Genomic DNA, 16,672 nt, shown 5'->3' with positions numbered 1-16,672 from the left:
CAGGGCTTGTATTCCTTAAATAAGTGAGAGGAGTCGCAATTTCCCCAGCAACCCCCCTCCCAGGCAGGGTAATGGGCAAATAAGTTGTCTACACCCAATCCCTCCATTTCAGTGCCGAGTTACGGCAGCCTCTGCATCGCAGAGGTGGGAAATTCATGTGTTGTTCCTCACTACAGTGCAGCTCCAGCTTTGGTCGGCTCTGTGGAACATCTCTGCCTTATGAAACAATTCCTCCCATGTGGCAAGACCGAAACTCATCTTCCTGAGGGCAAAATTAACCCCACCCTAAGGACATCATGAACCTGTTCCCTGCATGGGATCATCACAAAGCTGGGAAGCACAGGGAGAGCTGGGTCATTGCTGGAGCCCATCGCCTCCCCAGGGAGGACGGCCCTCTCATTTCAAGGTAAAATTGATATTTATGGATTTCCAAATGATTTCCAACCACGCCAGCTGACACATGGACATTTCTCAGCAAAAGTGCTGGAAATCTCAAGCAGCTCTTGAAGGATATGTAAGTAAATATCAACAGACGAAGTCAATGGCCTTAAAAAAAAAATAAAAATAAAAGGCAGAAAATGAGTCACCGGAGTGCATTACTCATATCCGAGCAGAGTCATGCTTTCGGTACATGTGACAGGAGCGGCGGGAGCAGAGGAGCCCAGCTTGTCCCCCAGCTGGCCGGGGACACGGTGCCCCCGGGGCAGGCGAGGAGCGTGGGGCGCAGTGCAGATTTGCTAAATAAAGCTCCAATCCGCCAGCCTCATCCTCGTGTGGGTTCTGGCTCTGGCAAATCCCCCAGCATTAACGGCAGTAATGGGCAGCCGATGGATTGTTTACATCTCCACGTATATGGTTCCACAACCCTTACGTTAAACCATAATTAAACCTCTACTAAAAATAAACTCATCCGTTTATCTTTTCCAGGTGGAAACCATAGTGGACAAGGTCGGACCCTCAGGCAGCCTCATTACGGATAGCTCCCATCACCACACAGCACTCAGGACTTCTACCCCATTACCTGCAAAACAGGCTTTCCAACAAAGTCCAACCATTTCCCAGTTCCTCTACAGCATTACTTTCTTCTCTGCAGGGTGCTGGATGTTGGTGTGTGTTTGCTGGAAGTTATAAATCCAAGGATGCAGGAGTCACATTGCAAGCATTTGTTCTGTGCTACTGAACAGCTAAGGAAAAATCTGAACCCTTGCACAGACTGCCATTTGGGCTCTAATAACATGACATTTTTGCAAGATTCCTAGTTTAAAAGACTTCTCCTTACCAGGGAAGGAGGCTGGGGTGTACAAGGCCCCACCAGAAGCATCTCATCCCCGTTTCTGGTGAGCCCAGGAGGGCGTGGATGCAGATCAGCCTATCAGCCAGGTACCGAGCACCAAACAGGCTTGCACAAGCTTCTTGGAAATGCCGCTGCTGGTGGAGCTGAACCAAGAAAGGCTGTGCTCCAAGATGCTACCAGGCTCAACCACCCTGCACTGTGTTTTGCAGAACTAGAGCATTCCCCCTGCATCCACGATCCCACCACAGGAGCAGGGCTGGAGTTTCTCAAGAAGCTCACGGGAACAACCCCTGCCATCCACTGGGCAGAACCTCAGCCCTTCCAGTCCATCACAGAGAGCTCATTGCCACCACCCTGGCTGGGAGCCCCGGGGACCACACACTGCATTGGCAGGAAGGAGGAGAAGATTGGTGCCCACCCTGTATCTCCGCATATCCCCAGGCACAGGGCTCCTTTCAGGATGCAGCTGCTCCTTGCTCCACAATAAAGCCTGTTAAATTCTGCTCTACTACTTTTTTTCTCTATTTATCCACGTTTTTTCCTATGCACAAAGTGCCACCAAGCCCTTTCCATCCAAGTGAGCTGCTCCAAGGGATGCAGGAGTGAGCTAGGTCCTTGGAAGCAAGCCCTCATCCATGGGACACGCACTTGGAGAGGGAGGAGAGCTGGATGGGGTGCCTGCTTTCCCAACAGCACTAGGGGAAATATACTTATAATGTTTTTAAAGAAGGATTTAATGGAAGAAGCTCACCACAGAAGCAACTGTAGTGCAACACAGCACAGGCACATGCCGCACACTTGGCCCCGCTCCTCCCTCTTGCATTCACCCAGCAACTGCCCCTACTGGAACAAAGGGAAACAGTCCTGGGGGATACGTGACTATGGCTGGTCCCTAAGGAGAGCCCAGCAAAATGCTCTGCACTCTGCCAAGCACCCCCCAAAAGCAGCCAACCCAGGCTGAGATTCAACATAACAGCATTCTGCTGGACCTCAACCATCCTCGGTGCGAGCAGCCCCCTTGATCACAACCACAGCACACGCCACAACAAGGTTGGAAATGGGCAGTGGTTCCCTTGAAACCAAACACGGTGCCTCCTGGGACCAGCTGCCTCCATCACTAGGCATGAGCGGGATGCCAAGGGAGGCAGAATCCCACATGCCAGAGCCAGCGGCCCCATTTGGTGCTGCAAAAACTCACATTTTGCTGAGCAGCGCCCTTCCGCTGAGCCACAGCTGGTGCCCCCGCAGCACAGAGATGTTAGCAGAGCAGAGGCACAACCTGCACGCTCAAGGAGTGATTTAACACTGCCAGAGCCAACTCTGCCTTATTTAATAGTTATCATGTAAGCAGAGGTAATTAAGCTACGCCCTGGAGCGTAAAGACACGATTGGAGCCCCACGCACACCCTGCAAGCTGCTCCTGCCAGCGCAGCTGGGATTCCTGCCCCATATCACCACAAATCACACTGCAAAGAAGCACCACGTTCTGAAGCGCCCGTTTACCAGCACCACTGGCGGAGCGATGCCCAAAACCCACCTCCACCCAGCCGGGAGGGACAACTGCACGCACCACATCAAAGCCCATCTTCCTCTGCTCCTTCCTCTGCTTCCTCTCAGCAACCGCCCCTGCACCAGGAGCTTCTCCTGGTCCACACCCACACCCTGCTAATCAGGGGCTAATCAGGTTAATCACCTGCCCCAGCACCCCAGCACTAGTCCTGATGGGGATGAGGTGCAGCTGAGGGCTCTCTTGGCCATGCTGCAGCTCCATTGTCCCCCTGAACATGTGGGAGCCAAACCCTTCACCCGTGGGGCCTCTACAGCCACACACAACCCCCAGGCTGTCACCGTCACTGGGCCTGAAAGGGACAAACAGCACAACCATTCAGAAAAGAGGTGGCAGAGGCAATATTGTTAACTGGTTAGTTGTTTTTTTCACTAGAAGGAATGCTTTCGGGAGCACTGAAAAGGTCCTTGTGTGCCCCATGGGCATGGGGTCTTGCACCAGTAGTTCTGCTTCATATTATTGAGCCCAGTCTGGATTTGATCACCAGAAGCATTAGCCCTGAGTGTATTTCCAGGATGGGAATGGCCTCCCTACACCTTGCCAGGCTGGGGACAAGCCACTGCTCCACATTGCAGCCAATGTCCCTACCGGGTACTCCCTGCACAAGGAATCCCCAAATGCCATTTCATCCAATTCTGCCTGGAAAGGCATTCATTTTGTTTGCAATGCTGCACCCCAAAGGTGGAAAGAGAGGCTCAACAGCATGCAGAGGGTGAAGCAAGTGTCAATTTTCAACTGTGAAATCAACCTTGTAGGAACAGTGTTGTCTGTGGGTATTTCAAAGACACTTCATGTGTTTGGACACTATTCACTCATTACATATGAGAACAGATAAAAGCAGGATCTGGGCTCCTGCGCTGTTCTCCTCTTGCACATAGAGTAAGCATTATCTTAACCAGAGTATCAATCAGCAAGGGGAAAGAAGGTTCAAAAACCAGGATAGGTATTACCTATGACCAGCAGCAACGCAAAATACAGTGAGCCAAAGATGCCCTACCTGGCATCTGGTTTCCACCCCAGCACTGTCTTGGGGGGCTTCTCCCCTTGGATGAGCACAGCCCCAGGTACCTCACAGTTCTGGGATCAGATAGTCCACTGATCCAAAATTTTTTTACATTGGTCCAAATCCAATAATATTTCAAGCATGTTCTTCCCTCCAGGCGCACTGGCTTATTAACTTTAAATAGCTTAAAAAAACCCTATCCTCCTTGACTATGTAGCAGCAAACCTGTACTCCCTGGGAGCAACAGGGAGCTGCACCTGCACAGGAGCCCGACCAGCACAACTCACATGGGTCCAGGAAAACCCAGTGCCAGCAGGAACCCGGCTTTTGGTGCAGGTGTGAGCAGGTTGGTTGGAGATGCTCTCGAGGAGGGTGCTCTCGAGGAGTGCATCCTGCTCCCCCTCCCCAGCACTGCAGCCGGGCACCGTGCAGCTGGTTGTTACCCATGGTGGGATAATTTTTATTTGAGGCAGGGAAGTGGGAAAGGTTTCAACCCAAAGAGCTCAACTCAGAATGAGGTTATGGAAAAAAAAATTATTTTAATGCTCAAAATATTCTTACCACTGGTCTTTTGTGAAACCGTTCTACCTCTGCTCCTCTTGCCTTAAGAGCACTCTTCAGTATTGCTGCAAGGATTTACCTGGATTTTACTGTGGAGAGGTTCATTGCTCAGGCATCAGGGTGCTCCGATGGGTTGTCACCTTGGCTGCTGCACAGGTACGGACTCATCCTGCCTATCAGCCCAGCACAGGGTCTGCAGCGGCACCTTAGGTAGAGGGTGCTGTTTAAGGAAGACCCGTGGTGCCCTGAGCAGGCAGGTGGAAAAGTGTTTGCCACCAGTGGTTTCCAAAGACCTGAGAAGATGTTCTCCAACTGCCTCCAAAGGACCTGGTCCTTTCCGGTGTCTCCTTCACCCTTCAAGGGTGTTTCCAGACATCTGTGGGCGGGAGCACACTCTGTGGAGAGATAATGGCCAGCCTAACTGGAAGCAAATGGAAGTCAAATGCTTGGTCTTCTTAGTGCTATAACCTCAAACCTTGTGACTCCCCACGTTTGGTGTGGTGGCAATGTCACATTTGGTTGAGCACCTATAAATGTACTTCATGTCGTTGTGTCCTCCAGCTGCCAACAGCATGGCCCACATTTCCAGGGAAGAAACATTTGTCCTTTCCTTGTAAAGAAAAAAAAAAATATATATATTTTCTGGAAAAAAAAAAAGTAAGACACTACAAAAAAGGTGTAGGAGCTGAAAGTGGTGCATGTTAGATGGGAGGAACAGAAGATGGGAGACAAAGAAGACAGGCAAAAGCTGGGTGATTGGTCCAACAGGTCTGTATGGGTCCAGCCAGCTGCATGTGCACTTCAGCACAGAAAATGTGAAACCGTGAGCTGGTACAGAGTGAGAGGGAGAGCAAAGCACCACTGCCTTGTACCCCTCCAGCAGAACACAGTCCCGGCTGTGCAACATGCCAGCTGTTCACAGCCCTGGCTGCACAGGGCTGCAGCTGCCCACGTCTCCAGCAGTTTGAGGCTCTGCCATGAACCACTCCAGCTACCTGGCTCTCCAGCTGTGTATGGCTCCAGCTGTGCTGGACCCCGACCGTGGGCATCCCAGCGTGTCCCTGCTGTGTGTGTCCAAGCTGCAGCCGACAAACCCACCGTGCACAGCCCAGCTCTGCAGTGTCCCACGACACAGCGCTGTGCAGTGGTCTGGGGCCTCGGCAGATGGAGCTGTACAGCTGTGCAGGGAGCTGGGCATGAGCGGGATGGAAGCTGTGCAGCTGTGCAGGGAGATGGGCACAGGCAGAATGGCAGCTGTACAGCTGTGCACAGGCAGGACGGGGCTGGCAGCAGGATGAGCTCCACGCTGTGGGGACCCACCCTCCCTGGAGACCTCTCCCTGGCCCTATCATTGTTACAGACTGAAATCTGTTCGCTTTACAGCGGTGACCCCCTCCTCAGGACAGTCCATCAGCCCCAAAATGCCACGTGCTGCTCCCTGAACTGCGACGTGCTGCACCCCAAAACACAGCGAGGTGCACCCCGCAGTGTGGCGTGAAGCTCAGCCGGAGCAGGGCTGCTCACAGGGCCCACCCCAGGCAGCAAGACTGGAGGGTGATGAAGGAAGAAATGAGACAAAGCTACTTCAAATAACCAAAATCCTGTTTGGCCCCATCTGAAGCTCATTCAGGCACCAGTGACAGGAGGGTGGGGACCCATGGGAGCTACAGACCCTATGTGGGACCCTGGGCAGGACTCACTTCTAGCATCAATGTCCTCCTATATGGGCATATCTTCTGCGATACATACGTTTTTAATTGCAGCAGCCTTTTCTCTGCAGTGAGCAGCTTGCCATGAGGATGAAGGTGTCCCCAGGCTGGTCCTGCTGTACCCTGTGGGTCAGTCCTTCAGCCAACACCCCTGCAGCCCCCCAAAACGATGCCAGACTGCAGCTGGCCCAGCTGACTTGAGCAAAGGCAGCATTTGGCCCCTTGTGTGTAACCACTTTGCCAGCACGAAGCTGCACCCAGCTTGCAGCGTGAATCCGAGTGCTCCCACCTGTAATTCCCAGGGTGGGAAACCCTAGAACACAAGCAGGTGTCCCAGGAGAGCCCCCACTCAAGCAGGTAAGGGGGAGGGAGCTGCAGAGCACATCCTGATCCTGAAACGGGGGATCCCGCAGCCCCATGTGAGACAGAGATTTGCTGTTTCCAACCTCCTGCAGCGCTGCAGTGACAGAAGTGGTGACAGCACCTGAGCAGGACAGCAGAAGTTCTTCCCCAATAGACCAGAAACTTGTGCAGTGGGAGCAGGGGTGGAGAAGCCCTCCAGGATGGGAGCCTTTGGGCAAGGAGAGCCCTTGGGAACAGGGAGCCCTTGGAGGTAGGGAACCCTCTGAGATGGCCTCCTTGTGTCACCCCAAAAGGGACAATTGGGACAGCTAGAACACCTAAACACATATTGAATCACATCATCTGGGTCACAACTTTCCCTGTTTTTTCTGGTCAGTCCTAGAATCCCAGCCAGCATCCCTGCTGCTGGACTGGGATACCCACCTCCCCTTCTCACGGAAGCTAGCAGTGTTGTGAGCCCTCAGGCTGACTCAATAAAATCTGTGCTTTTTGCACCAGCCCCCAGCTTCTTCCTGTTTTTGACAACAAAACTGTCAGTGCTTTACATTTTCATTTCGGTTTTTTTTTCATCTGTAGGACTTTTAGGTGAACTCTAAACCAGTGGCACCTAATCTCCACAGGTAGCGCACGACTTCAAACATTTTGCAAATCCTTATGGCTGGATTATAACCTGAGACATGCTCCATCCTTCTGGCTGGCACACAGAGGGACACAGTTCTGTGGCCCCTGGTGTTCTCAGGGACATGGGGAACCCCTCTGTGAACACGATGAACGTCAAGCAAACCTTGGTGGGGCCAAAATGCAGCATTCAGCTTCCTGGCACCAAGCACCTGCTGCAAAAACCCCCATATTTCTAAGGTGTTTTTGCTGTGTACGCGAACGGGAGGCAGTTGCTGCGGCTTCAGCCATCCCAGTATTAGGTATCTGGTGGCCCTGGTGCAGGGACCTGCATCCCTGTTCCCAGCCAGGCCGGTGGCAAGGGACACAGATCAGCCCCAGACACCAGCCCGATGGCTTTGGTGCAAAGCTGCTGCTGCTGCCTGTCTTTATTCACAGCAGGAATCTGCATTCTTGAAGCACTTCCTCAAAAGAAACCTAAGATTTCTTCAACAATTATGACTGGTGAAGAGCACCACGAGGGGCTGGGGCTGGGGCAGAGACGGGCACCCGCCTGCAGGCGCCTGCGTGCGTCGCTGCGGTGGATGGTGGGTGGGAAAGCACATGCTCACCCCTAACTCCTACAGACCTGGGGGAAACAAGAACATGGAAAATCAGCCCCACGCCCAGGAGACTAGGCACAGCGCCTGTGGACCATGGGAAAAAGCAACAGAGTCGGTTTATTATTTTATTTGTTTGCATCATGGTTTCTATTAACAATGCTGACCTCTGGGTCAGAAGTTTCCTGGCAGTGGCAGGGGCTCCACGGGACCCTTGTCCCCACACCCTGGGCAGCTGGGAAGGGCCAATGCTGCTCCCAGCACGGAGCAAACAGTAGCTTATCCCCAGGCAGGTTTACAGCTGGTGGAAATCTTCCCTGAAACCTCAGCTCTATAGCCTCAGCGGAAAACTATGTCCTTGGGGACGGCTGCTGCTCGGCCGCTGCTGAAGCAGGGGCTGTTGGTAACATCCATCACTAATGCTGGCAGCGAGGTGGGAACAGCACATGCTCCTTCTCACCCTGTGACCCCGAGGCTGGAGGTCCTGAGCCTTTCCAGGTGGGCTGGATCCTGCCCCGCTGATCCCTCCAGCCCCTCCTGGACCCCGGCTGCATGGTCCAGCTGCAGACCTAGGAGTGACTCCCACTCCGGAAAGGCCCATGCTGTGCACCTTGTTTTGCTGCAGGTTTCATTTTCCATCCGTTTTTCCACCCAATACCCGAGCAGCAGCGATTCCCAGACCCTCTGGGTGTAGCCAGGAGGCAGCACGGTTGCGATTGCAGGGAGATCGCTGAGGAGGAGGCACCACGCACCCATACATACACATCATCCATTTGGGCCCCAATGAGAGAGGAGGAAGCTCCCCATCGCTGCCTGCGGGCGGATGTGCTTCCGATGCTGAAGGAAACCACGCAAACCCCACAGGGTGCTTGGGGCCAGCAAGGAGTTCTGGAGATGGGGACGGTAAAGCAGAGACAAGATGCATCTTTTTTCCCCTGAGGAAAGAAGGAAAACCGAGCCAGCAAGCTGCTCCACACCTGAACTCGGATTTCCCATGCCAAAGATGGAAAGAAAATGAGGGATTCGGGTTAATTTTGCAACACAGCTGCTGTCAGAGCATTTCCTCCTCTGCTGCTGAGGAGAAGTGAAAGAAGGCTGTTATTTCAGCACCAGAGCCACACCACCGCGTTTGCATGCACTCATGCTGAAGCTGCTGCCTGGCAGAACTAGGTCATTGGAAAGGGAAGAAATAAAGCAAGCGAAGGGCTGGGAGGAGGGGAGGTGGGGAAGAGCGCAGGCAGAGGAGAGCACCGTGTGCCCCTGTTGTCCTGGCACCCAGGGACACCACCTCCCACTCTGACACATCACCTGGCTGGGGGCAGGTGTTCACCTGCAACTTCAGCTCTTTGCCGTCTGTCCTAGTTGGCCACTTTCTGCACCCAGAACTGCAGATGTTTTTCCAGCCTGATAAGCCATTTCCCATCTCTGCACATCCCTGGGAGCCACGGGCACGGTGCTGGGCACAGCTGCCACAGCAAAGGAGCGTGCAAATGATGCACAGGGGTGAATTCATTGGGAAAGAGAAATCAGTCTCGGACCCACTGGGAAGTTTTCACCAGGAGTTAAATCCCCGGGAAAATGCTGTGCAAGGCTGCCCAGGGAGGTGGTTGAGTCACCTTCCCTGGAGGTGTTTAAGGGACGGGTGGACGAGGCGCTGAGGGGCAGGATTTAGTGTTTGATAGGAATGGTTGGACTCGATGATCCGGTGGGTCCTTTCCAACCTGGTGATTCTATGATTCTATGACACCCTGGGAGGCGTTGTAGCTGGTTGGCACCAGGTTGTCCCCACAGCCAGTCCCAATCCCAGCTGCCAAGCCTGGGGTCAGCTGAGGTTGACGCCTCCTTGCGTTTGCACAACAGCGGGTTGGTAATTGCTGTTCCCGTAAAGTGCTGTGAGAAGGCAGGTGTAGGATGGGGGATCCGAGCTTTGTTTTGCAGCCACCAAGCCTGGGGAAAGCCAGCAGAGATGCACAAGGTGCTGCTCTAGGGTCTCCTCCAGGCAGGGCCGGCTCCCCGGGCATCACCCACGCCCAGGGTGGCCCAGGGGTGTCCCCAGTGGTGCAGGTTCCCCTTGCTCACCCAGCGCCTGCCGGCAGGATGTTTTTTTAGTGGAAAGTCGGTTGTTTTGAGTCAGGCCGGGACATGAAAGTAACCTGCGAGCCGTGCCCTGGTGCCGCCCCACACCGAGCAAAGGCTGCAGTGTTGGCCATGGCCATCGCCTTCCTGTCTGCACAGCCTTCCTGTCGCCACTGCCACCGGCACCGGCTCTGCCTCAACGACAGCTGCCGCGCAGGAAGGCGAAGGTCTCACAGCCACACAAGGGAGAGCAGCAGCCCTGCCCTCTGGTCACAGTAACTCTTCTCTTCCCGTTCGTAAGCTCGGGGCTCTCCGTGACTGCTGGGTTTTGGCCACAGGAGAGTTCAGTTTTACTGCACCCTGTGTCAGCCAAGCACGGCGAGCGCAGACGCCTTCGCTTGCGGTCGAGATACCGCCCACACCGACCTGTTAAAAACAGCAGCACCAAGAGCCGCAGGCAGGGTCATGCTTTCATTTATTCACTTCATATAAAAATCTCTTAAGAATGCAGCTGAACACAATATATAATACTGTTACATACATTGTGTGAAACTCTTGGAAACAATAAAATAACCACCTGGAACAATGCAGTGTTCAACAGACATACAAACCCATTGATCATGCACAACTGTGCTATTTTCATTAACTAGTTAGTCACAAGTTGGACCAGAAGCTTGAAACATATTTTACAAACTGAGATTGACACCGCTCACGATGCCGGACAAGCTTTGTCAGAAGTTTCACAGCACAATTATTACATCAGTTCACATTTTTGTCATAGAAATTCACATTGGGTTGTTCAGAAATTGGAACGTGACACTGAAAAGCCAGCCTGTTCGTGGGGGTTTCTTTTTCAGTCCCCCCACGACCCCCTCTAGGTTTTCAGCACTTCCAACCGCTCACCCACTGCCCAGGGGTCTGGTCCCCCCTTCGGCTCGCCATGAAGACAAACCCTCTGTGGGCTGCTGCCACCCAAACGCCCTTCCTGGGTTGCGTCTGTCTCTTCAGCTATGTTCAGGTTCTCGTATTTTATGCAATACAAAAGGTTACAAGAAAAAAAGGCAACTCTTATTCCGAGTTTTCTACACAATTAACATTGCCGCCGACAGGCAATGTTAATTCATATAAATTAATAACTTACAAAACATTACAGTATATACATTACGTAATAAATACACTGTTATAAACAGTAATGGAGGTGTTAGAGCTCAAGGCAGTGCAGGAGGAGGACGGTGGACCTAAACCTAGGAAATGTGAACAACAGGCGAGAGAAACACTAATATTTGAGCGTGCAACTTCCACTGAGCCAAGGAGCTGCCGAGGGGGAACGCGTCACACGCTGCCTTGTCAGGCCTACTTACACATGTACTGCGCTGCGCCATGGAAACAAACTACCCTCTATCCAGCCCACAACAAAAATAAAACCCCGTTGAGGAACAAATACTGTCATTCCTAGCGAGTGAACAGAGATGGTGAACATGATGGCATGAAGTGACTTTAAATGGGTCGCCTGGGGCATTAAGAAGACAATTAAAGGTGCTGTAATGCAAAACAGAGGGTTTCCCTTCTATTTAGCCTGTAAAAGCGATTAACTGCAATAAAGTGACAGATATTGCCCATGAAAAAAGGAAGACTGCTTCTTGTAACAGGAAGAATCAAAAAAGTATCCGTCAATTTTGAAACACTTTGTGTCGCTTTTTATACTAAACTCCGTGTATTTTATTAATAGACTCTTGAAAAGACATGAAAGTGTTTACAAAGAAGGCACACAGGTCTGCAGACAGGTGGTCAGGTGGACAGGTTTTATATGGAGAGTTATTAATCAGTAGTTTCTATCAGTCTAACTGTTATAAATTCCAAAACTAACAGTATAAAATCTCTCAGTTGTGTGTCATTTACTCTTCAGTCACGACCCAAGCCAGCTCCAGGACAACATGATGCTCTTAGCTGACAAGGCTGAAACCACAATGTAAATCACCTATTAATTTCCTGAGCAATCATTCACTACACGATCTTTAACCCTGACTCCAATCTCAAGTAGCTGGGAAGATCTTTCAGCCAATGTTAGACACAGGCCTCAGACCCAGGCTGCAGGCTAGTCCATGAGACTGCTTGCAAGCTCCTTAAGCATTTAAAATCCACTCACACAGGTACAGGACATTATGTATCGACAGGAGACGTATCTTCTGTCACAATTTCTATGTTCGCCTCCCTCTGTGAATCCTCTTCCCCTGGGTCGACCATGCAGAGTGTCTTTGTATTGCTGAAGTAGCCAATGCTCTCACCATCCTTCTCTGGTCCATCTGAATCCTCCTCCTCCAGCGTCAGTTCAAACTGGAACTTCTCCATCAGGTTCTGACAGTCCCTCCCCTGCTCCTCCAGTGGAGGAGATGGGCTCTGAGGTATCATGCTCTGGTACCAGTTCCTGTTGTCCTCCAGTGTGTCCAGGATGTCCTGGGCGTCGGGCTGCACCAGGTCAGCCCACGTTTCCCAGAGTGGATGAACAATGTAGTCAATGAATCCCACCTGAGAAAGACAGAAACGCGCACGCTTAGGGGAAGGGAATGGCTAGGAGAAGATGGGTGTCTAGAAAGTCTAGATGTTCACACATTAATTTTACAAGCAAAATACTCGCCCCAGAGCAAGTCCTTGAACCAGCACAGTCTAACTGCAATGTAACCACCTGATACCCAAAGACACACCTACAGCACTGGGCAAGGTTGATGTCTTGTCCAAAATCAAACCTTGGATGAAAGTTTAACTAAAAGCAGGATTCACCAGGAAACTCAGTGACAGAGCTGCCAATCTCATCCCTGACTACATGCGTGTTTTCAAATATCCCTGTAGGTGTCTGCTTCTTGACTACTGGCTCAATCCCTGCCCCGCAGAAGTTGGACTAAGTCATCAGTCTGAAGAGCATCTCACCGAGGGACACCTCTTACCAGCCGTCAGTGCACAATGACATTTTAGACGATCATTGCCTCTACCCTGGGCAAAGAGGAAGTTTGTGGTCTCTCAGACAGGATCCCCTGGTGCCTGTGGACAAGGCTGGTTTCTTTATGGCAACATTGCTGTGACCCCAGGGTATTCATGGGGCTGGCAGCTGTGAAAATGCCAGTGCTCCTAGGGCAAGCAGTCACCTTTGTGCCGAATGCCACCGCTTTTATGGACTGAAGATCAATCTCTAGGCGTATTTTACTCTAGTGTGTAGTTTGTACCTATTCTGAACTGTTTCGTGGTGCTGCACCTTTAAACATTTCAGCACTGCTCCTCTGCTCTGCCAAAGCAGCCACTGTGTTTCTCCGCAGAGCTGGCCCTGGTAGAGCTTCCTCTTCCTTTCATTTTGTTTTGGAAAGAGCGCAGAAAGCAGGTCAGCTTGTCCCAAGAAGTACTACTCCTGCACGAAGGCGGACAGATTGCTGTTGCCTGACTCTTGTGGAGTGATGCGCCAGCGGTGGAAATAGTGAGGGTTGTGGCTGAGTCTGTCAATCCTTCCGCCGGCTGGCGCGTAAGCTCTGAGCTAAATCATTTTTCAATTGTCTGACTAAGAGGACGTACGTCCAGGATGGAGAAAACTGAATGGCCATAAAGAGGATTGAAATTCTTCCGTCTTGGCAGAATGTGTCACTTCTCGCTCTGCTGGACAACATTTTTGTGCTGCAGGAAAATGGCTCTCAGAGGGGCCAGACTCAATGTGCAGATGTTTGCTTTGGAAATCACACATGCCTCCTTCAGACACAACAGGATGTCAATAGAACCATTAACATTCAATTGTAACGTACTGTTGAGGCAGCTTAAACAAAAAGGTGATGAAAATTTCCTGCAGCACATGTTCCGGAGCACTTTTAAAGTTAAAAAAGAAGTCCTGTATGGTTACTCAACTGCTTTGCCACCACCCAAAACACTCAAGGGCTACACACCACCAATACCTAATGATTGGTCACTTTGTAATGAAGTCATTTTTTCTTTAAACAAATGCCCCACATCATGGAATGGCTGGCCAGATGGCTCAGCACTGCTCTTACAATATTGTGTCATAAAGAGGTAACAAGTAGAGCTTTGAGATATTTGAACATGATTTTGCCATCAGTTCCTTGTTTCACCCCAGACTGGACATGCCTCCGCCCCTTCTCCCTTGCCATTAGGTGGTAGCCATTTTGGACAATTCCTGTTCTTTTTCGCTTAGCAAAAAATGCCATTTTGAAACCTCTGTGAAGTGCATATGTGAAACAAAACATTAATTAGAGCTCACACACAGAGCACATGGGCATTTTCTAGCCAAGCCTGGCCGAAGGATGCATTTCTTGTTAGGTTAACAAATAAGACAGATTTTTCCAACAAAATCACCATGCGGTCGAGTGAATAATTTTGAAACCACTTGGCTTAGCCCTCGAGGACATTTGGAAATAATTATCATCAATTTTTTTACTTATTCAAGCTGAAAAACCTCGATGATGACTTGCTCGAGTCATTTAAAAACAACAACCATTATATAAAGATTGGAATATGTTTAGGCAAACATAAATTACCAGCTTCATTACAGACTAACCGGGTGAAATTTTACAGCTTGTGCTACACAGGTCAGAACAAAATCTAGGGGTGAGCCAGTTCATCTCAAAAACCAAGATACATCTAGCTCCTTTTAAGGTTTGTACAGACATAAGTAAATATCTCTTTGAATTCACCTGGTACACAGCTCCATCAGACCTCTAACTTAGCTGGCCAGATCATGCACTGCAAAACTGTTCTGCACAAGGCAGAGTAACGACTGACATTCAGACCTATTCAGTGTCCTGAAGAGGATCTCAGCTGGAAGAAGGTTGTTACCCTGCAGTTCATTGCTATGAATGTCTAATATTTGGTACAATGTCAGTTGGTTCAGGAGGTGCTAATTAAGGAGGCTGGAGGGCGTGAAGGCAGAAAAGACCTAGCAGAAGGGGAGATCAGAATTGCACTTTTCAAGCCTGGGGAACAAAAGGAAATGAACTCACTCTGGAAACTGGGACACAAACAGGGAAAGATGAACATGCATTTGGAAATGAGGAGATGCTACGGGGTACATAAAGAAGACTGAAAGCCTTGCCAGTCTATATGAGCTTTGGGCACAGCTGTATGTCAGGGTCAATCAGAACAAACCCTCTGAACAGCTGGCTGTTTGCCTAATAGTGCTAGAGAAAGCAAATGAATTATGTCTCTGCTTTAAAACATACAAGCTTCGGCAGTACAAAAATGCAGCGCTCAGCCAATTACCTGTGATTTTTCCACTGACGCTGTGTGTTTGTCACACATTGGACTGATTTCCATTCCTCTTTCTCGCTCTTTGTCTCCCTGCTGGAAGAACTCCTCCATGATCCTGTCCGTCCACTGACGGTACAGCTCCAGAGACTTTGTGGGATTACTCAAGTCCGCACAATGTACCATATTTCGGAGAACCTGCAATTACATTAATCAGAATACTCATAAAATCAAATGGAAAAAGAAGACAGTTTCAAGCTGTATCTGCTTGCTTAATTCAGAACATTTAACCACAAGACTCGTCGATTATGCAACAGCCTATAAAAATATCAACATCACAACATCTCCGTATATGAGCCTAGCTGCTACGGTCTGCTTTGAAAACATGCTGTATGTTTTTCAGACAACTTGATACCTACACAGGGTGAGGTTATGGCAATGATCATATAGTTTGTTTTTGAATGCAGGTGCTCTCCACTATTCAAAATTTATTTCCATGCTCTCAGATGGTTAAATGTTACTACTTATTAAACAAGTAACATCCCTTCCACACACAGAAAAAATGTGCTTGACTAATTATAGTTGCAAGGATTTAGACAGCAACAGAATGAGATGTTTTAACATCAGTAGCCTTTTCCCACGAGTCTGTTCTTAAGAAGTGGAAAGAAGATTAGAATGTATCTTGTCCTCCTAACTACATAACCCATTGCAGTACTGCTTTGTCTTTCCTGTGGATCAAGGATGAGATTATATAGGGAACAGACCATACACCACTAATTTCAGCTCAGTGTGAAAGTTGCTTTAGGTATGGAGTCAGAAATTAAATTCCTGCAATCTGGCAATGCTATAGCAATTTTGCTATACTTTTTCAACAGGAGAAACAAATGGGAGAAAGCAGCAAGGAAATTCAGGAGCTCTCAAAAACTCAGCCTTATAGATTAACTTTAGAAGAGTGTACACACTCGCTGTTCCGTGCTCGAAGTGTTAAAAATATAAGCCCCTTTACCTAAAAGATATGGGACTGCCTTGTACCTCTTTGTGGTGTAGGACAGAAGAAAATTGATTGCTGAAAATTTAGGTCAGTAGCTTCTATATATGGCTCATTTAGAACCCACAGCAGAAACAGGAGCAGAGTTTCTTCAATCCCAAACAAAATATGCAAAATCCAGGAAAGGTGGCTGACGTACCTGTATTCTGTCTGTATAGTTGTCTAGAAGAAGGACTCCTGAACTGGTCACCTTCTTGGTTTCCACCATAGTCTTCAGATCAGCTAACAGACTCATATGCTTGGACATATCTGTCGCCAATACCTTTACAGAAGTGAAAATAGGATCTCAGTACCAGAAACCATACAGAGAAGCCATTTTTTTTGTTTAAGAAGGGGAGCAGTGTATGCATAGTTCATACCATGTCGATCACCATCTTCCTGAGCGTCTGACGCTGTTTCTTGGTCAGGTTCTGGAAGATGTCACAGTGCTCCTCTTGAAGCAGTTTGAAGCCCACAGCAAGGTGGTGGTTCTCCAAGACGGATTCATCATTGTACATCAGGGCTAGTTCGGAATCTAGCAAAGCAACACAAATATGTGACTTCAGCATGTGAAATGTGTAATTCCAAACAGCAAATGCTTGGCCTGGGTACTGAAATGT

The 16,672-nt window shown here is 49.8% G+C and overlaps 1 protein-coding gene across 4 annotated transcripts in view; it reads right to left on the bottom strand.

The window, feature by feature from the left end:
- Positions 1 to 10,248: 10,248 nt before the first annotated feature.
- The window catches only part of PDE4B (phosphodiesterase 4B), a 171,745-nt gene continuing 165,321 nt past the window's right edge, over positions 10,249 to 16,672 (bottom strand). For all 4 annotated transcript variants that reach the window (XM_069861962.1, XM_069861966.1, XM_069861963.1 and 1 more), the window contains 4 exons: positions 16,433 to 16,587; positions 16,213 to 16,335; positions 15,041 to 15,223; positions 10,249 to 12,316 (listed from right to left, as the gene is read on the bottom strand). In XM_069861962.1, coding sequence (XP_069718063.1) covers positions 11,951 to 12,316; positions 15,041 to 15,223; positions 16,213 to 16,335; positions 16,433 to 16,587 — 827 coding nt within the window. In that variant the 3' untranslated portion in view covers positions 10,249 to 11,950. The remainder of the gene's footprint in view (positions 12,317 to 15,040; positions 15,224 to 16,212; positions 16,336 to 16,432; positions 16,588 to 16,672) is intronic.

This window comes from Phaenicophaeus curvirostris, chromosome 8, assembly GCF_032191515.1.
Source record: "Phaenicophaeus curvirostris isolate KB17595 chromosome 8, BPBGC_Pcur_1.0, whole genome shotgun sequence".
Lineage (NCBI taxonomy): Eukaryota > Metazoa > Chordata > Aves > Cuculiformes > Cuculidae > Phaenicophaeus > Phaenicophaeus curvirostris.
This window is presented reverse-complemented; position numbering and strand designations above follow the sequence as displayed.